This window comes from Cynocephalus volans, chromosome 15 (assembly GCF_027409185.1).
Source record: "Cynocephalus volans isolate mCynVol1 chromosome 15, mCynVol1.pri, whole genome shotgun sequence".
NCBI classification, from domain to species: Eukaryota; Metazoa; Chordata; class Mammalia; order Dermoptera; family Cynocephalidae; genus Cynocephalus; species Cynocephalus volans.
The window spans coordinates 57,024,647-57,047,399 of NC_084474.1; the positions used below are offsets into that span (position 1 = coordinate 57,024,647).

The window sequence follows — 22,753 nt, forward strand, 5'->3', positions numbered from 1 at the left end:
AGGCAAAATATATCAATTTACTGGCAGAAGGAAAATTGAAGTTTTATGATAAAGAGAGGATTCTACAGGCTCATTTAATTTTAGAACGAACACAGTTTTAAGGGTCTGGAAGACTGGTGCCTAAAGACATTAAGGGACATTTAACTTTGGTAAAATAGTTAAGATAAAGGGAAGGGGTGATGGAAATCACTTCTAGGCACAAAATCCATGAATATTCAATCAGGACAAATATATATATATATATAGTGTCTAAGAACCTTGAACAGCAATGAGACCTCCAGAACCAACATAGCAGGTCTCTGTATCAAACATAGCATACAATAATGTCTGACGTGACAATAAATTTGCTCCGAGCCTGCCTGACATAAGGAACTGGCCATATAAAGTAGATAAACTACACACAGGCTCTATATCTGAGCAATAATGAACCGAATTCAGTAGTGTACTAGAGTCACACTGCTGATATCATCTTAATGGACAAACAAAAGGTATTTAAGTAGGAATTATTTCCATAAAATGTAATCGAGAAACTCATAAACTGGCTACAATAAAAAGTCCAATAACCTTGTGATAGTATATGCAAAATTTAGTGTATATGAGTATACATTGTTCTGGAAGAGGGCTCATAGCTTTTATCAGATTCTCAAAGTCAAGGGCAAAAAGAGGACAAGAAGTAATGATCTGCACCTCTTCCTTACCACATGTTATATTAAAAAAAATAAAAAGCAAAAACCAAAAACAGATGGATTAGTGAGCAAGCACTTGTAGGAAAGAGGTTTATTTGTAGTCATTATTCTTGAAAGAAAAAATAAAAATAGTAAAAGAAATTTTAGGATCCTGTACACATGTGCATATCTCTGTGTATTTTATGGGTCCATGATGCTTTTTTTATTAAGATAGGATACCCACAAAATAAAAAGAGAAATATAAATATATTTGACTATGAAAGATTGAACATTTTTGACAAAACATGCCATAAAGTTTAAAGGCAAATTATCTGTATTACACATACAGGGTTTGTATTTATGGAGTATAAATGAAGCTCTTACAGATTGCTAAAAAAAAGAGAACTAATTTAATAGAAAATTGGGTAAATTATATAAATTAAAAATTCACAAAAGGCAAATTCAGGGGCTGATAAACCTTCAAAAAAATGCTCAACCTCATTAGTAACCAGGAAAATACAAATTCATGTCAACAATGTAAATTGTCAATTCACAAGAAAACAAATTCAATGGCCAATAAACATTTGAAAAAATGCTCTATCATCTGGTGTCACTTCCCTTCAGCATGAAGAACTTTCTTTAGCCCTTCTTGTAGTGGAGTTCTGCTGGTGACAGATTATTTTATCTGAAAACTTCTTTCTTTAGTCTTCATCCACACATTTATTTTTGCTTGATTTAGAATTCTGGGTTGAGAAGTTTTATTTTTTGTTTTATATTTTAAAGATGTTGCTCTTCTGGCCTCCATAGTTTCTTATGAGAAACTGTTATTCAAATCATAGTTCCCTTGTACATAATGTATCACACATGGATTTTCTCATGTTATTTTCAACATTTGCTCTTTACCTGTGGCTTTCAATAGATGGATTATGATTTATGTAAACATTGTCTTCTTCATGTGTTTGTTGTATTCATCTGTTTCCCTCATGTCTGCCTTACAGATAGTACTCAATAAGTATTTGCTGAATTCATTTGGAAAAAAAAAAAAAATCAAGTCATCCTTTGGAATTTCGACAGAATCCAGAGGGAGTCTGGAAGCACAGGCTAAAGCAAATACTCACAAGAAAGATATTTATTGGGAGTCTCATGTTTTATCACTAAAATTTAGGTTAATCTGTCACATGAGTATATTAAAGAATGCTCAATCTTATCGGTAAGTAGAAAAATACAAATTAATGTAAATAATGTACATTGTCAATTCACTAAAGAACAAACTCAATGCCAATAAACGTTTGAAAAGATGCTCTACCAAATCTTTTGAGTACGTATTGATTCTTCAGTGCTAATGTTATTTTGCAGTTTCATATCCTTTCAGAAATGCTGCTACATTCCAACAGGGATACTCACACTAATTTGGGAAGAGGGTCTCACATTTTAATCAGAGTCAGTCTAAACTAAAAAAATGACATTCATATAGCATTTCAGACTTCAGAAAGTATTTTCATAAATAGCTCACTTAAACTTCCCAACAACCTTGTGATCAACTTTGGTTATAGCAGGTGGGAACAATTTAATACAATTTAGTTTATGAGAATTTATTTATCAAGAAGATAAACTGAAATTAAGCGAATAGATAAAAATTATTATGTTTTGGGTAAAAAGGGATTTTTGTACATAAGGTTCATACAGCCTTGGTGTAATTCTCCAAAAAAGGTTCTTGGTACCTGGGGAGCAGGAAAAAGGAGGCCCTGGAGCCAGGTGATTAGAGGAAAGGATAGCAGGGAAGGGGCACACATAGAAAAGATATACCAGGCCAAACACAAGCTCTACCTATGCAATGACTTGGTTTAGAGCTGGTTTATACTTAAACAAAAACAAAATATGAGCTTCATTCCAAACAAGGTAGATAGCTAAAGAAGATACCCCAGTACTGTAGTTTTGAGCCACAGTATTAAATTTAATAGATACCATAAAAATTACAAAACTATTGAGTATTCAAAGTAAAATAAAATTCAATAAAAGATTAATGATAGTAGAGGCCAAGACTAAAATCATAATGGTAAAAGAATTTTTTTTTTAGCTGAGATGACTATGGATAACCAGAACACGTGGAATAATAATCCTCCCACAGCTGTAATGATTTTTCCTAAGACCCAAAGGTATAAAGTCTCTGTTAGACAACTCCAAGTAGCAGGGGCCTGTCCATTATACATGACTTTATATAAAGATTGAGCTACTACAAACTATAAGCTATGAATTTAAAAAATCAACACTGCTACTATCTCCAAAAGTTTCTTCATATGCCTCTGTAATATGTTCTTTTCCTTCCTCCCTGCCTCTCCCTGCCCTACCTCCACGCAACAGCTAGCCTGCTTTCTAGCACAATTTGCATTTTCTAACATTTTATATAAATGGAATTACACAATAATATTCTCCTTTCACCTCGCTTCTTTCAGTCAGAATAACATATACATCCGTTTAAAAGCCTTTATGTGGGTATATGTTTTTGTTTCTCAATGGAAAGACTTAGAAAGGAATAGGCTGTATGGTAAGTGGGTAACTTTTTCAGAGGTTGCCAAGTTGATTCCAAATTTGTTATATCATTCTTACTTTCCCACCAACAGTGTATGAAGAGTTCTATTTGGTCCACATAACCAGTCAGTCATTTATTTAGCCAGTCTAAGAGGTTTGTAGTTCTATGTCTTCATGTATTTTTCCCCTGATAATGATGTTGAACATCTTTTCATTTGCTTAATGACCATTCATATATTTTACTGGGTAAAGTGCTCAAATCTTTCCACCATTATTTGCCTCACATTATTTTATTTGTTGGTCTTTGTCTTCATGTTATTGAGTAGAAGAGATTCTTTAAATATTCTGGATAATAGTCCATTGTTTGATAAATGTGTTGCAAATACTTTCTCCAAGTATTTGGCTTTCTCCCTGTGTTTCTTTCTTTCCTTCCTTCCTTCCTTCCTTCCTTCCTTCCTTCCTTCCTTCCTTCCTTCCTTCCTTCCTTTCCCTTCCTTCCTTCCTTCCTTCCTTCCTTCCTTCCTTCCTTCCTTCCTTCCTTCCTTCCTTCCTTCCTTCCTTCCTTCCTTCCTTCCTTCCTTCCTTCCTTCCTTCCTTCCTTCCTTCCTTCCTTCCTTCCTTCCTTTCCCTTCCTTCCTTCCTTCCTTCCTTGCTTCCTTCCTATTTTTTTTTTTAATTTTATTTTGTCGATATACATTGTGGCTGATTATTGCTCCCCATCACCAAAACCTCCCTCCCTTCTCCCTCCCCCCTCCCCCCAACAATGTCCTTTCTGTTTGCTTGTCATATCAACTTCAAATAATTGTGGTTGTTATATCTTCTCCCCCCCCCCCCCCCCGGTTTGTGTGCGTGTGTGTGTGTGTCTGTGTGTGTGTGTGTGTGTGTGTGTGAATTTATATATTAATTTTTAGCTCCCACCAATAAGTGAGAACATGTGGTATTTCTCTATCTGTGCCTGACTTGTTTCACTTAATATAATTCTCTCAAGGTCCATCCATGTTGTTGCAAATGGCAGTATTTCATTCGTTTTTATAGCTGAGTAGTATTCCATTGTGTAGATGTACCACATTTTCCGTATCCACTCATCCGATGATGGGCATTTGGGCTGGTTCCAACTCTTGGCTATTGTAAAGAGGGCTGCGATGAACATTGGGAAACAGGTATACCTTCGACTTGATGATTTCCATTCTTCTGGGTATATTCCCAACAGTGGGATAGCTGGGTCATATGGTAGATCTATCTGCAATTGTTTGAGGAACCTCCATACCATTTTCCATAGAGGCTGCACCATTTTGCAGTCCCACCAACAATGTATGAGAGTTCCTTTTTCTCCGCAGCCTCGCCAGCATTTATCGTTCAGAGTCTTTTGGATTTTAGCCATCCTAACTGGGGTTAGATGGTATCTCAATGTGGTTTTGATTTGCATTTCCCAGATGCTGAGTGATGTTGAGCATTTTTTCATATGTCTGTTGGCCATTTGTATATCTTCCTTAGAGAAATGCCTACTTAGCTCTTTTGCCCATTTTTTAATTGGGTTGCTTGTTTTCTTCTTGTACAGTTGTTTGAGTTCCTTATATATTCTGGATATTAATCCTTTGTCAGATGTATATTTTGCAAATATTTTCTCCCACTCTGTTGGTTGTCTTTTAACTCTTTTAATTGTTTCTTTTGCTGTGCAGAAGCTTTTTAGTTTGATATAATCCCATTTGTTTATTTTTCCTTTGGTTGCCCGTGCTTTTGGGGTCGTATTCATGAAGTCTGTGCCCAGTCCTATTTCCTGAAGTGTTTCTCCTATGTTTTCTTTAAGAAGTTTTATTGTTTCAGGGTGTATATTTAAATACTTAATCCATTTTGAGTTGATTTTAGTATACGGCGAGAGGTATGGATCAAGTTTCATTCTCCTGCATATGGATATCCAGTTGTCCCAGCACCATTTGCTGAAGAGGCAGTCCCTTCGCCACTGAATAGGCTTGACAGTAAGTGTGTGGGTTGATTTCTGGATTCTCTATTCTATTCCATTGGTCAGTGTGTCTGTTTTTATGCCAGTACCATACTGTTTTGGTTATTATAGCTTTGTAGTATAGCTTAAAGTCAGGTAGTGTTATGCCTCCAGCTTTATTTTTTTTGCTCAGCATTGCTTTGGCTATGCGTGGTCTTTTATTGTTCCATATAAATGTCTGGAGAGTTTTTTCCATTTCTGAGAAAAAAGTCTTTGGAATTTTGATGGGGATTGCATTGAATTTGTATATAACTTTGGGTAGTATGGACATTTTCACTATGTTGATTCTTCCAATCCAAGAGCATGGGATATCTTTACATCTTCTTGTATCCTCTCTAATTTCTCTCAGCAGTGGTTTGTAGTTCTCATTACAGAGATTTTTCACCTCCTTGGTTAACTCAATTCCTAAGTATTTTATTTTTTGGGTGGCTATTGTAAATGGGCAGGCTTTCTTGATTTCTCGTTCTGCATGTTCACTATTGGAGAAAAGAAATGCTACTGATTTTTGTGTGTTGATTTTGTATCCTGCTACTGTGCTGAAATCATTTATCAATTCCAAGAGTTTTTTTGTAGAGGTTTTAGGCTGTTCGATATATAGGATCATGTCATCTGCAAACAGGGACAGTTTGACTTCATCTTTTCCAATCTGGATGCCCTTTATTTCCTTCTCTTCTCTGATTGCTCTGGCTAGTACTTCCAACACTATGTTGAATAGGAGTGGTGAGAGTGGGCATCCTTGTCTAGTTCCTGTTCTTAAAGGAAAAGCTTTCAGCTTTTCCCCATTCAGGATGATATTGGCAGTGGGTTTGTCATATATGGCTTTAATTATGTTGAGATACTTTCCCTCTATACCTAACTTATAGAGGGTCTTTGTCATGAATGAGTGCTGAACTTTATCAAATGCTTTTTCAGCATCTATAGATATGATCATATGGTCCTTATTCCCTGTGTTTCTTCATATCCTCCTCCCTCTCTATGTGTCGATGTCCAGATTTCCCTTTTCATAAGGATACCAGTCACAATGGATCAGGGTTCACCCTAATGACATCATTTTAATTTGATTACCTTTGTAACAACCCTATTATCAAATAAGGTCACAGAGTTACAGGATTTAAAAACTTCAACTTACCTTTCTGTGGGGACACAATGCAACATGTAATGGTTTCCCTTCCTCTTGGAAACATTTTTAAGCAACCATTAGCAGTAACATTCAGAGAGTAATCTAAGAGAGGGTAGCCATTTCATAATTATTCTCTTCTGTATCATTATGGGTCATAATAGGAAGGCAAATTTCCATTCAACTGCAATATTTAATATGGTTCAAAAGTATTTACTACTGATTCTAAAAAAAATTGGAGGACAAGCCCTTTTTTATGATAGCGTTCTTTTAATATAGCTACCTTTTCATAATTCTAATCATATGCACTTTTATAACAAGGCCATCACCAACACATTAGCAGGTTTAATCTTTTCAAACTGTACAAATATATATAAAAGATAAACCAAACTGTATAGCATATGGTAGGGGCAGAGAGGCAGCGAGAAGAGAAGAAAGGAAGAGAATGGTATCAGTAAGGAGGCTCTATAAAACATGGAAAGACATTTGAACTCACTTTAAAAGAACACGGTTGAACCTAACTTTTTAAAAACAGCCTTTAAAAACTAGCATGTAAACAATAATGCTGAGATAAACATACATTTATGAATACTGACCTATCATACCTGATAATATTCTAAAAGGATTATTTTAAAAATAACTTCCAAAAGAATTCAATATTGACTATGCAGAAAATATAGTCTACTTGAGGTTAAAAAGACAAGTATTAAATTGTATGCAATTAATAATCTGTGCATACCTGGATATATGAGTACATATTAAACTGTAAAATTGCAGAATACATGATTAACCTATGACAATGAAAATCTTATGGGATTAACAAAATGCCTTTTTAAAACAGTAAACAATCCTAATTTTTTCTTTCCTTTTTAAAAATATTACATGATGAGCAAAGAAGTTCTCAGCAGAATCTGATTGAAAATTATATTTGATCAGTTCAATAGACACTTCCAATCTGACAGTAAAATTCTTCTTCAGTGTTTAAAAACATTACATCTGCAACTGATTTCATTCCATCAACCAAAAAATGCATTTGTGCTGCCACCATCACATTTTCAGAAGAGTTTAAATTACAAAACTTGAGAGAGCTTCAAAGCAATTCTTAATCTAACCACCCTGATCTTGATGGCCCAGTTAAAAACAATTTAAGATACTTAATAAAAGAGAAATCCTTCCACAGAATGGATAACAATTTGTTTTTAAATCACATTACTTTAAGTTTCCTGTCATAAATCAAATGTACCAACCTGAGGATTAGAGCATTTTATCTCTAGTGACTCTAGGTCAACATGGAGGCAGACAATAAATGAATGTCTTGTATCAGGTCCTGTAGCGAGTAGTTTTTGAGACGTGACAGCTAGAGTAGAGGTACAACCCATAGGTTCCACTAGGCAAAGTGTCACTTGTTTTCCAAGAAGAGTATATATGCTGAAATGATGCAAGCTGATGGTCCAAGGAAAAGCATCACCTGAGAAAGGAGATAAAATGGAGTAAGAAAGCACACAAACAAAAATACAATTAATTCTAACTTGATTGTAAATTGTCTGTTGTTTGTATTTGAAATGTAAAACATTTAAAACTACATTATAAAAAGTGAATACAGTATCCCAGAGACCAACGTGCTAAATAATTTACATGCTATTTAAAAGTTCACTTCTAAATAGGTTTATATTTGTATCTATAGCATATTAATAACTATATAAATAATCATGTATATTATAAACCATATCTGAATAGAAATTTTTAAAATAAGATAGAAATAGAAATAGAAATTCTGACTTCCTCTTCCCTTACCCACTAGGTTGTATTTTGCAACTGCTGGAGACCACAGAAAATGGATTAAATTAGGAAAATGCAGTAATTTTTGTATGAACTGAAGATGACCATAGATCTGGCTGTAATATGAGAGAGGAAAAGAATAAACAATTTACTGTTGGACTACCTGCATCAAAATCATGTGGAGTGTTTATTTAAAGTAGAGGTTCCTGGGTTAAACTTCAGATCCACTTAATTAGAATCTCTGGTGGTAAGACCTAGCATGAATTTTGATATATTCCCTGAATGATTCTTATGTATAGTAGAAGTTATTTTTAAATATAACATACTTGATAAATAATTAGCACTCATACATTTCAGGATTAAAAGCAAAATTCATTTTCTTTATACTTCCATTTACTATCTCAGAGAAGATTCATTAATTTCTAAAATAATTCTCCTAAAAATAATTTGCATGAATGAAAAAAAGAATAAAAATAAATAAATTGATGAAATAAAACCATCTTTTTTAAAATTATGGCTATAGGTAAAGTACTTCGTGAAATAATTCTTAAAAGTCCATTCAGTACTAGAATATTTATAACATTTTTATAAACATTATTGTGATGTCAGTTTGATGGAAAATACGTTTCTATCACTTGTATTTTTGACTTTACAATTCTATTAGCACTTAGTACAGAAAGTATAGTATAGACCTCTTTTTAAGTGGCACAATTATTAGAAAACAAATTGAGAATTTTTATTTATTTTCTAATTTCACAGCAGATAATTTGGAAATATAACATATAAAGAAGAAAATATAAAAGCCAGTCATAATACATCTCCTACCCTGCCACCCCAATAATAAGTACTAGTAACATTTTGTTATATTTTTTTCATGTATCTATTTCCTACATATATATTTTTCCCCTATGGGTGATAGATATGACCAGGCAGAGTTAGGACCAGGGAATACACTGTACATACAGTTTCACATTCTTTTTTCATTGAAAAAATAGCAAGTAATTACTAAGTGAATCATATCATAAATATATTTTAAGGGAGTATAAATAAGCATTTGATACTCAGAAGGTGACACAAAGTAGAGTCTTGTAGCTTTGAACATTCAAAATGTCTTGATCAAATATATTTAATAAAATTATAAAATTAGAAACTCTGAAATTGAGACCTGGATAATAGGTTGAATCTCACTACATAGTAGTAGTTCATAACAACTGGACTGAAAACAATGGTAACTGCATAATAATATGTGGACAGCACTGTGGTACTTTGCCTGTCTTAAGACTTAAAATATTTTGCCCCCAACTAAGCATGACAAACTTTAAATCATCTATAACTAAACCTAAAATTATTTATAAACCTACATCAAAATCCATGGTATTTACAAAACAAAGGCTCTACCAAATTTGTTTTAAAATATTTTGGAATGATTACAGATTACACATTTTAAAACTGGTAGTAAGCTATATATATAATTTTTTGAATCTTACTTTATCCAAGAAATGCTAAATGGTAGTTATGTTGTATCGAAGCGCACCATATTTAAATTTGTTAAATTTAAAAAAAACCAAACTAAAAAACCCCAAAAGACATTGGTACTATCTCAGATACGTATTTCTACTACTTCGTTGGAATCAGACCAATAAATTGAAATTGGTATATCATACTCTAACTCTTAAAATGAACCTTTAAAGGTACTACTTCATGTTCATTTATTTAGCATGCAGATTGTCTGTTTTAAAAAATCACATTCTACCTAGAATGTGAGATGTTAACATGTAATGACAAAAATTCCACAAATACTCTGTGAAAAAAATTCACAAAACACATTAACTGCACAAGTACTCCTTTTATACACATACACACACACAGACACACACATACACCTCAAAATAAAAACACCTTATCTACTCATCATATTGAAAATAGCCAAAATAATATTCTGGGTACTCCCTAACATATGATCAGAATCCACAATGGGCCAGAACTATGTACTATTCTGAGAACTCCACATAGCTTTCCATTAATCTTGGCTGACTTTCAATATTAGAATTTTAATTGGAATGATCTAATGCTATAATATGGGCTTTTTATTTTAGAGAAACTATTGCTGGCAGAATTCATAAATTTTCAAACAAAATGTCTAAAGAAGAAGGAAAGAAAAAAAAAGAGTAGGAGGATTGAGAATCCCATGTGTGTGAATGTGACCCCTCTATATTATCAATAGAGAAAAGAAGATAAACAAAATAATTTTCAAGAAAATGATCACCAAACACTGATGTAATGTACATCAAATAATGTGAGAGTGAATATGACAAAAGGCTTTGGGACAAAATGAACAAATAAAGCACAATCAGTGAAACTATGTGCTACATATGTCAATGCCAAGGGGTGGGGTTGGGAGAAGGACCCCATAGGAACATATTAACTTATGATTGAGTGAAACTTAAAAAAAAATTACTGTGAATTTCCTTACATGGTATTACATGTTGTGGATTTTGCACCACACAAGAATAAGAAGATTATGGTTTAGATGACACACAAAAGAATTTTAATAATATATCTCTCTCAAAATTTTATCATCAATGATGGGATCAGTGAATAATGACTAATAATGCAGACTCTTATCACAGACATCTAATTTATGACCCTGAATCTTGTCGGGTAGGGATCAATAGCCTGGAAAGAGAATCAGTCTTTCTCTTTCAAAAGACACCCTACTATACTACAGGGAAAAGTGTATGTACTTGGGGCCAATCTCCATCACCTTACAAATATCGGTGCCACAAATGAGGAAAGAATGTTGGCCAATACTGGCGATACTTTCCTCTGTTTTCTTTGCTTTCACAACCTTAGTCACTGAATGTTTTAATTTGTCATTAAAAAAAAAAAAAAAAAAAAAAAAAAAAAAACCCAGAATGCCTTTCTCTTTCCCTAATTTTTTTTTTTCCTTATGTTCCACTAGACAGTATGACTCCGGCTGGTTTTCATTTCAAATATGAACTACTGTAACCAGAAATACTTCGCAATACGACCTATCATAAAGATAACACATTAGAGACAGATACATTGTATTCCACAAATATAAATGGGACAAAATCGTTGACATTGTTTCTCCAAATCAGTTAACACAAGTGATTTTAAGACAGTTAATATAAAGTGTTGTTTAATTCTAAGTGACGTTAATTTAAATAACAGGTACTTTCAGGAATCAAGGCATTAAAAATGATATAAAACGTAATCAATTTTCCTGGAAGAGAAGAATAGCTAAAAGACCTAGAAAAAAAGGAAATGAAAATGAGCAACCTATAATTTTATTGCTCTGTAACAACAATTCTACATTTGGAATAAAATACTGTTTTGTATTAGAAAATGTGAAATGCATTGCATGCATAAAGTATAATAATAATAACAATAATAATAAATGGAAAATTGATTTCAAAATTTTGAAAGATTTTCTTCACATCTAGAAACCTAAGATTTCACTGCTAAAACTATTTACTTCTAAACGTTATTACTGGTTTAACTATAACTTAATCATCAAAATTTCACTACCGCATAAAGAAATATAATATTGTTTTTAAGAGTCTCTAAAACTTATGACTTCGATTATAAACGGGCACAACCAGAATAATCATTACTTTTAAAAGGAGAAGGGACTGCAAAGAGTACACTGCCCTTCGCAATTAAGGTATCAGTAGACAACTTACAGTTTTGAAAGAAATGAGGATATTACAACACTGTGTCATTTAATCAGGGTCAATTTTTGGTATTGAAGACTCTTATTACTCTGAAAGACAAGATTCTATCAGTAATATCAGTGTCATAGAGTTGGATAGCTATCTTAGTCTGCTTGGGCTGCTATAACAAAATATCATAAACTGGTGGCTTAAACAACAGATATTTATTTCTAACAATCCTGTGGATGCAAAGTCCAAGATCAAAGTGCTGGCAGATTCGGTTCTCGGTGAGGGCCCTCTTCAAAGCAGGCTTGCACACAGCCACCTTCTGACTGTGTTCTCACATGGCCAACAGAGAGGAAGCTCTATTGTCTCTTTATTCTTATAAGGGTGCTAATTTCATCATAGAGGCTCCATCCTCATGACCTATCTAAACCTAATTACCTCCTAAAGGCCCTATCGCCTAATACCACGACATTGCAGATCTGGTTTCAACATATAAATTTGGGGAGGAGACACAAATATTCAGTCTATAACCTCAGTCTAGGTAAAACTGATATCTGGACATATAAGAAATGAACAAAGAAGCCAGGTATGTGATAATCTTATAGATTTGTAAACCATTAATGAAAAGGTGGTAACTGAATTATAGTTATAAATGAGAAATACCCAGGGAAATCATAAGTATGAATAACACCTATATTTAAGAGACATGCAGAGGAAAAGAAAAAAGAACCCAGGAAGAAATTCAGAAGTGGCCAACATCCACAGAAAATAAACCAAAAGACAGTAGTTATCCAAAAGTTAGGAATTTTAAGAAGGAATCAACTAACAACATCAAAGGTTAAAGGTTTCCATTGGATTTGGTACCCAACAGGTATGTTTGTTTCGTTGATTTAATAAGGTGAAAAGGTTCTTGAATGCCAATAAGGGGAGAAAAAGGGTTTCTAACTGATGAAGCAAATTCTTTAAAAACACAGGGCATAGCATATAGTACAAATTCAATAAATTTGTTTTAGAACAGAGGAGATGAAGTAATGAGTAAAAATGGGCAGATCGTAAGCACTGGCAACAGAATAAAGACTGCTTCAAATAAGGTAGATTCTTTTGTTGAACAAATACTCTGAGTTAAAACTATGTCTACTAACAGTGAATTTTCTTAGCCCTTGCTTATCTGAGAATATTGTTATTTCATCTTAATTTTTGAAGAATAGTTTTGCTGGGTATAAAATTCTTTTTCAGAGTTTTTTTCATTCATGTATTTCATTGTGATTTTCCACTGCCTTCTGTCATCCATTAATTCACACAAAAGTCAGCTTTAAACATACTGATGGTCCACTGCAGGTGATGAGAAATTTTTTCTTTTGCTGCTTTCAGTAATTTGACTGTGATGAATCTAGGTGTTTATCTCTTGGTATTCACCCTACTTGGACTTGGTTGAGCTGTTTCATTGTGTATATTAACATAATTCATCAATTTTTGTACTCCTGAGACTTCCATTACATTTACTTTGGTCTGCTTGATGCTGTTCCTTAAGTCTCTGATGCTATGTAATTTTTCTTCAGAATTTTTTCTTTTTGTTCTTTATGTTAGATAATCTCTAGTAATCTAGCTTTCAGCTCATTGACTCTTTCTTATGCCACTATGAATCTGCTGCTATTCAGCTTCTTGAGTACAATTTTCATTTCAATCATTGTACGTTTCTACTCTAGAATTTGTTTGGAATTTTCTTTACAATTTCTGTCACCAATATGATTTTTTTATTGTTGATTTACTGTTCTCATATCCTCCTTTAATTTTAAAAATATTTTTCTTTAGTTTTTGAGCATATTTGTAATGGCTGCTTTGTCATCTTTTTGTGCTACAAGCGACAACTATGGAAACTTGAGCAGTATTTATTGGCTGCAGTTTTTCCCTCTGGAATAGGTCACACTTTCCTCTTTGTTTAAAAAAATTTTTAATTGAACATTTTGTGTGTGTGTGTGTGTGTGTGTGTGTGCAGGAAGTTTATATTCTGATTTTTCCTCTGAAGGCTGTTGTGCTTTTCTGTTTGTTTGTTTGTTTACTTCTTTGTTTAGTAAGTTTTGTGTGATAACCTGAAATCTGTTTCTTCCTGTGTGACCACTGATATCTCATTGAGTTTTGTTTTTTTTCTTCTTATCATTTGTTTTATTTTAAACCCTTGCTTCTTAGGTATCACCTCTGTGTCTTCTTACATTAGTGGTCAGCCAAAACTTATCAGAGTTTGTTTCCAAACTACCAGTAAGACTTTTGTCCTTTACTGATCTGTATGTGCATAAGTTGTGCATTCACTGTTCTGGCCATTTTAATACATAACCTGCTTTTATTTTCATGTGAGTCCTTCTAAATGTTTTCCATACATACATGAAAATCTCAGGGTTGCTCAAGAGTATACAGATAACTCAATTTGTCATTGTCCACTGTGTATGCATGCCAGCTTCATCACAAGTATGCTTGCCCTCATCTCATCCACAATCCCAGACTAGCAGAGCTGTTGGCCTTTTCTGTTCAGCCACAAAGGGAATTCATCAACCCTAGACCTGCATTGCAAGAAATGCTAAAGGGAGTTCTTCAGCTTGAAAGAAGATGACACTAAGGAGCAGCAAGAAAACATTTAAAGATACATAACACATTTGTAAAGTAAGTTAACAGACTTCAGAATACGCCAATGTCATAGAGAGGATGAATAAACTTCTTACATCCTTAGTACAAAGACTAAAAACAAATTAACAGGACAGCAATAAATACAACAACTGCATAAGACAAGCAAAATTTAAAAATATAACTTGAAACAAAAAATGAGGGGGAATGATGCCAAAGTGTAGAGTTGGATTTCGTTCTTTCTTTTTTCTTAAATATCAAAGTTATTAGTCTAAAATAATCTGTTATAACTGTAACATGATTTTTATAAACTTCATGATAACCATAACACAAAAACTTATAACAGACATTCTAAAAATAAATAGTGAGAAATCAAAATACACTGCTGCAGAAAACCATTCAACCACAAAGGAGCACAGTAAGATCAGAGAAAAAAGAAAGAAAAAATTAAGAAAACAACCAGAAAAAAGCAACAGAATGGCAATAAGAAGTCTCTATATATCAATAATAACTCTAAATGTAAATGGATTAAATGCCCCAATTAAAAGACACAGAGTGGTTCAATGGATTACAAAACAAAGCCATCAATATACTGCCTACAAGAAACCCACTTCACCTATAAAGACACACACTGACTGAAAGTGAAGATATTGAAAAAGATATTTCATGTAAATGAAAACCAAAAAAAGAGCAGGAGTAGCTATATTTATATCAGCAAAAACAGACTTTAAGCCAAGGAAAATAAAAAAAAGATGAGGAAGATCATTACATAATGATAAAAGGATAAATACAACAGAGGATATAACAAATCCAAATACATACATACCCAACTCCACAGCACCTAGTTGTATAAGGCAATCACTATTAGACTGAATGGGAGAAATAGATTCCAACTCAATAATAGTTGTGGACTTTAACACTACACTTTCAGCAAAGAACCAATAGTCCAGACAGAAGATTAACCAGGAAACATCAAAATTAATCTCTACCGTGGACCAGCTGGACCTAGCCTACATGTATAGAACATTTCATCCAACCACTACAGAATACACATTCTTCTTAGTAGCACATGGAACATTCTCTAGACTAGACCATATGTTAGGTCACAAAACAAGGCTCAACAAATTTTTAAAAACTGAAATCCTATCAACTACCATGTCTGACCACAATGGACTAACACTAGAAATAAACAACAAAAGAGATACTAGAAACTGTATGAATACATGGAAATTAAACCGTATGCTTGTAAACAACGAATGGATCAAAGAAAAAAATCAAAAAGGAAATTAAAACATTCCTGGAAATAAATGAAAATGAAAACACAACATACTAGACCTATGATATACAGCAAAAGCAATTCTAAGAGAGAAGTTTATAGCAGTAAATGCCTATATCGAAAAAAGAACAGTTTCAAATAACCTAACATTGTACCTTAAGGAACTAGAAAAACAGGAACAAACTAAACCCAAAATTAGTAGTAGGTGAGAAATAAAGATCAGAGCAGAAATAAATGAATCAGAGATCTCAAAAATGATGAATATGATAATAATAATAACATAAAAAGATCAATGATATGAGTTGGTTTTTCGAAAAGATTAACAAAATGAATAAACCTTTAGCTAAACTAATGATGAAAAAAAGAAAAGACTAATAAAACCAGAAATGAAAACGGAGACATTACAGCTGATAGCACAGAAATACAAAGGATTATAAGAGATTGCTACAAACAACTTTATTTGAAAAAGCTGGAACACCTGGAAGCAATGGATAAATTCCTGGACACATACAATTTATCAAGGTTGAATCATGAAGAACTAGAAAACATGAGCAGATGAATGAGTAACGAGGTTGAAGCAGTAATAAAAAAAATCTCCCAACAAAGAAAACCCCAGGACAGATGGATTCACTGCCGAATTCTACCAAACATTTAAAAAACTAATACCAATTCTTCTCAAACTCTTCCAAAAAACTGAAGGGAAAGGAAACACCTCCAAACTCATTCTATAAGACAAACATTAACCTCATACTAAAATAAGAAAAAGATACAACAAAAAAAGAAAACTGCAGATCAATATCCCTAATAAGCACAGATGCGAAAGATCCTCAACAAAATACTAGCAGATATAGTCCAACAAAATACTAAAAAGATCATCCACCATGATCAAGTGGGATTCATCCTAGGGATCCAAGGATGGTTCAACATATGCAAATCTGTAAATGTAATACATCGCATCAAGAAAATGAAGGAAAAAAAATCATCCTTTCCATAGATAAAGAAAAAGTACTTTATAAAATCCAATACCTCTTTTATGATAAAAACACTTAACACACTAGGCTTAGAAGGAATGTACCTCAACAGAGTTAAGGCCATATAAATAAATGCACAGCTAATATAACACTGAATGGACAAAAACTGGAGGCTTTTCCTCTGAGATATGGAACAATACAAGGATGTCCACTTTTCCCACTCTTATTCAACATAGCCCTGGAAGTTCTAGCCAGCACAGTAAGGCAAGAGAAAGCTATAAAGGATATCAAATCAGAAAAAAGGAAGTCAAACCATCTCTATTCACAAATGATAGGATCATAAACAGAAAACTCTAAATACTTCACCAAAAAATTGCTGGAACTAATAAATGAATTCAGCATAGTGGCAGGATACAAAATCAACACACAAAAATCAACAGCCTTCCTATATACCAATAAAAAAATAGCTGAAGAGAAAAAAATCAAGAAAGTAATCCCATTCACAGTAGCTACCAAAATAATGAAATACCTAGGAGTAAATTTAATCAAAGAGGTGAAAGATCTCTATATTAGTCTGTTTTTGTGCTGCCATAAGAGAATACATGAAACTGGGTAATCTATAAAGAAAAGAGGTTTATTTGCCTCATGATTCTGGGACAGCTGCATCTGGCATGGGCCTCAGGTTGTTTCTATTCATGGCAGAAAATGTCAGGGGAGCCAGTGGGTACAAGGAGATCACATGGTGAGAGGAAGCAAGAGAGAGGGGGAAGTGCCAGCCTCCTTTAAACAAATAGCTCTCCTGAGAACTAATACGGTGAGAATTTACTCATATACAGATCCATCCCCATGACCCAAACACCTCCCAACACTGCCACATTGAAGATCAGATTTCAACACAGACTTTGGGGACGCAACATATCCAAACTATGTCATTTAGCCCCTTACCCTCCAAAACTCATGTTCCTTCCTCTCACATACAAAATACAATAGTCCCAAAAGTCTTAGCTTGTTTCACATAACTTGAAAGTGCAGAGTCCAAAGTCTCATCTGGGACCAACAACAAAACTCCTTCTAGCTGTGAACCTCTAAAAATCAAAAACAATTATCTACTTCATAATGGTGGAACCAACATTGGGTACACATTTCAATTACAAAACAGAGGAATAGGTCAGAAGAACGGAGAAACAGGCCTCAACCAGGTCTGAAATGCAGCATAGCAGACATTAAATCTTAAAGCTCCAAATAATCTCCTTCGACTCCAAGTCCTGCACCTTGGACAAAGTTGAGGATTTGGGCCACCAAAGGCTCATGCAGCCCTGTTACCACAGCTCTGCTGGTAACAGCCAACCGGGCTACAGTGGTGCCTATAGCTTTTCCAGGCAGACAATATACGCTCCCAATGGCTCTAGAGTTTTGGAGTCCTGGCGGCAGCCTTGCTCCCATGGCTCGACTAGACACTGCCCTGGTGGGGGCTCTGTGCATGTACTGAAATAACACGCTGTACCCTACAAAAATAAATATACATAAAATTGAAAAAAAAAAAAAAAGATAAAACTAAACATAAAGCTAGTAGAAAAAAGAAAATAATAAAGATTAAAGCTGAAATCAATGAAATAAACAGAAAATCAATTGGAAAAAAACCAATGAAGCTAAAATTTGGTTCTACAAATAGATTAACAAACTAACAACACTTAGGTAGACTAACCTACAAAAAAAGAGGGAAGGCATAAATTACCATAATCAGGCTGAAAGAGGGAATAAGACTATTAACTATTCAGAAACTAAGAAGGATTTTCTAGGCCACGAGATTAGACAACACAGATGAATGAACAACTTTCTAGAAAAATACAACTTACCAAAACTGACTGTTACGGGTCAAATGTATCTCCCCAAAGTTCATGTGTTGAAAACTTGATCCCCACCGTAACAGTGTAAAGAGAGTGGGAAATCTGATTATGATATTTGAAAGGCGGGGCCTTTGATAAGTGATTGGATCATGAAAAATGTGCCTTCATGAATGGATTAATCTATGGAGTAATTAGTTATCAAGGGTGTGGACTGGGGGCTTTATAAAGAGCACATGAGAGAGCTCTTATCATTCTCACCATGTGATACCCTGCACTGCTATGGTCCCCACTAAGCAGAAGGCCTTCACCAGTTGTGCCCCCTGGGCCTTGGATTTACGGTCCTTCAAAACTGCAAGAAATAAATTTCATCTTCTTATAAATTATGCAGTTTTTTGTTATAAGCAACAGAGAACAGACTAATACACTGACTAAACAAAAAAAAAAAAAAAAAAAAGAAAATCTGAATAAACCTATAAAAAAATAAAAAAATTGAATTATTAACTTTAGAACTTTCCACCTAAAAAAGCTCACCAATCCCAAATGCCTTCACTGGTAAATTCTATCAAACATTTAAAGAAATAAGGTCAATCTTTAAACTCTTCCAAAAATTGAGGAGGAGGAAAGACTTACCGACTCATTCTTTGAGGCCAGCATTAACGTGATATGAAAACCAGATAAAGCCATTACAAGAAAACTACAAACTAAAACTTCTCAATGAACATAGAAAAATTCTTTAAAAATTTAGCAAACTGTATATAGCACCATACGAAGAGGATGACACACTATGACCAAATGAGATATATCACAGGAATAGAAGTATGCCTTAATTGATTAATCAATTAATAATGTAAAATTGGTTAATGTAATACACAACATTAATAGCATAATGTACAGAAACTAAATGATCATCTTAGTAGATTCATAAAAGCATTTGACAAATAAGAAAGCAATGCATGGTAAAAGGTCTTAATAAACTAGGAATAAAACGGATCATTTTCAGCCTGATGAAAGACATATATGAAAAATCCACAGCTACCAACATATTTAATGGTGCAAGACTGAATGCTTTCCCTCTAGAATTGGGAACGAAGCAAGGATACACTTACTAATTCTATGCAACATTGCACAAGAGATTCTAGCCAATGTGCTAAGGTAAAAAAAACAAAACAAAAAACAAAAACAAACAAACAAAAATTAATGCTACCTACATGGGAAAGAAAGAAGTAAAACTTTATTCACATATGACATAATTCAATATATAGAAAATCCTAGATGACCTAAAACAACTAGAACTAAGTAAACAAGTTCAGCCAGGTCTCAGCATAAAAAAAAAAAAAAAAAAAAAAAATTCAACTGTACATTATGTACTAGGAATGAAGAATATAAAAACGAAAAAAAAAATAATTCTATCACAATAGCATCAAATTAATAAAATGCATAGGAATAAATTTAACAAAAGGAAGTGCAAGATTTGCACACTGGAATCTGCAAAACATTACTTAAGAAGATCTAAATAAACAGAGAAACATTCTCCACTCACTATTGTGAAGATGGCAAATTTCCCCATATTGCCCTACAAATTAAGTGTGATTGCTACCAAAATCCCAGCAGGCTGTTTTTTTGTAGCAATTGATAAGTGGATGCATTTTTATAAAAATGAAAAGGACATAGAATAGACAAAATAACTTCAAAAGAAAAGAAAGATGACTCATATGACCTAATTTCAAAACTTACTCTGATATTACAGTAACCAAGACTGTTAATAAAGACATAAGGATAGGCATATAGACCAAAGGATTAGAGTAGAGAATCCAGAAAAAAAAAAATCACATTCATGGCCAATTGATTTACAACAAAGGTGCAAAGACAATTCAATGGGGAAAGGATGGTCTTTAGAACAAATAGTAATGTGATAATTTGATATCCATATGCAATAAAATGAACTTAGACCCTTACCTCATACTATATACAAAAAATTACATCAAAATGGATCACAGTTCTAAATGTATGAATTAAAACTAAGATACTAAAAGCATGATCATAAAAGAAAAGAAGATTGACAAAGTGGATTTCATCAAATTTTAAATTATTATGCTTCAAAAGTAACCATAAACAAAATGAAAAGACAAAACACAGCCTAGAAGAAAATATTAGCAAATCATATGTCTGAGAAAAAACTTGCATCTAGAACATATAAGGAACTCTTATGAGTCAAAAATAAGAAGTCAAATAAAAAATGGACAAATGAGACTGGCTATTATCAAAAAGACAGAGAATAGCAAATGCTGGCAAGGATGCAGAGAAAGAGAAATCTTATACATTGTTGATGGGACTGAAAATTAGTACAGCCATTATGGAAAACAATGAAATACTACTCAGCCATAAAAAAGAATAAAATTTTGTATTTGCAGCACGATGCATGAGTGTGGAGAAAATTATGTTAAGTGAAACAAGCCAGGCACAGAAAGAGAAATACCACATGTCCTCACTCATAAGTAAGAGCTCAAAAATAAATGAATGAACGAATGAAAGAAAGAAAATCACAATAATATGCTGAACTTTCAGAAGGAGAGAACAGAACTGTGGTTACTAGAGGTGGAAAAGGGGGAAGGGGAGGGCGAGGAGGAGGGGTCAGTGAGAAATTAATTAATGCACCCAAGGAATGATTATGTTTTGTAACGATGAACATGCTAACTATCCTGATTTGACCATCACACATTGCACACAAGTACTGACATTCAACTTTGTACACCACAGATATTTATAATCAATTATGTTTCAATATAAACAAAACAAAAAATGGACAAACGATTTGAACAGACATTTCTCTAAAGAAGATACCGGAATGCTTACTAAATACATGAAAAAACAATGTCATTATTCATTACAAAAATTCAATTGACATCACAATGAGATACTACTACTACATACTCACTAGAATGGCTAAAATACCAAATGTTGGAAAGGATATGTAAAAAGTAAAACCTTAACACAGTGACGATGAGAATGTAAAACCACTTGGGAAGCAGTTTGGCAGTTTCTTAAAATGTTCAACATAAACTCACCATACAACTCAGTAATTCCACTACAAAGCCTCTATCCATGTTAAATTGTAACATTTTATACATAAATTATAACATTGTCCACACAAATACAAGTACCTAAATATATACAACAGCATTATTCACAATAGACAAGCACTGATAACGACACAAGTGTTTATCAACTGGAAAACTAATAAGCAAAATATGGTATAACGAAACAATGGAATGCCCCTCAGCAATAAAAAGAACAAGCTGCTGATACACACTACATTGTGGAAGGACCTCAAAATGTTATACAAAGTGAAAGAAGCCAGATGCAAAAGACTATATATTGTATGATTCTGGTATTTTAAAATGTCCAGAAATGGCAAATCTATAAGAACAGAAAACAGATCAGTGGTTGCCTAGGGTTGGAAGCAGTGATTCACTGCAAATGGACACAAGGGAACTTTTCAGGTGATGACAATGTTCCAAAACTGTGTTGCAGTTATGGTAACACATATTTATAAATTTACCAAAAATCATTGAATTGTACACTCATAATGCATTAATGTTATAATATGTAAATTATACTTCAATAAAGGTATTTTTTTAAAAAGAGAAAGAGTAGTAGAGGAAACAGCCAAATCTTGGCTCTGATTATGTTAGCAGAACTGCTGTGAAAACACTAGAGCTGCTGTCATGTCCTAATGTACACTCCAGCCTCTGTCTGGCACACTCTGGCCACTTAAACTTATCTTGATTACTTATAATCTGAGAAAACATGATTTACACAAGAGAAAAAACCACATTCACTAAACAATATGAGTTAATGCTGATTTTAAAAATCCTCTTTTTTTAAGATGGAAATGAATTAAAAAATGTTCAGTCCATATGAAACTCTCAAAATAGTAAAAGAAAAAAAAGAGGGCAAAATATCTTGTTAGTCATTATTATCCTAATTGCACATAATAAATATGATTTTATATAATGAATATTATATATTGATATGCATGTATATGTATATATATATATACATACACACACACACACACACACATATATATATATCATAAAATACTGAAAAAACAAACATGGGGAAAAATCCCAAAATGATAGTAATTATCATGAAGAGTGATTTTTATGTTCTTCTATTCACGGTCCTCAACTTTCCAAATTTCCTTCATTGAGGATAATATGTTAACTCTGTAATCATTTAGAAAACATCTTTTAAGGTCCTAAGGCAAT

At 33.3% G+C, this 22,753-nt stretch overlaps 1 protein-coding gene across 2 annotated transcripts in view; it reads right to left on the reverse strand.

Moving 5' to 3' along the window:
* The window catches only part of VPS13B (vacuolar protein sorting 13 homolog B), a 794,525-nt gene that overhangs the window by 357,634 nt on the left and 414,138 nt on the right, over positions 1-22,753 (reverse strand). For both annotated transcript variants that reach the window (XM_063079322.1, XM_063079323.1), the window contains exon 24: positions 7,558-7,778. In XM_063079322.1, coding sequence (XP_062935392.1) covers positions 7,558-7,778 — 221 coding nt within the window. The remainder of the gene's footprint in view (positions 1-7,557; positions 7,779-22,753) is intronic.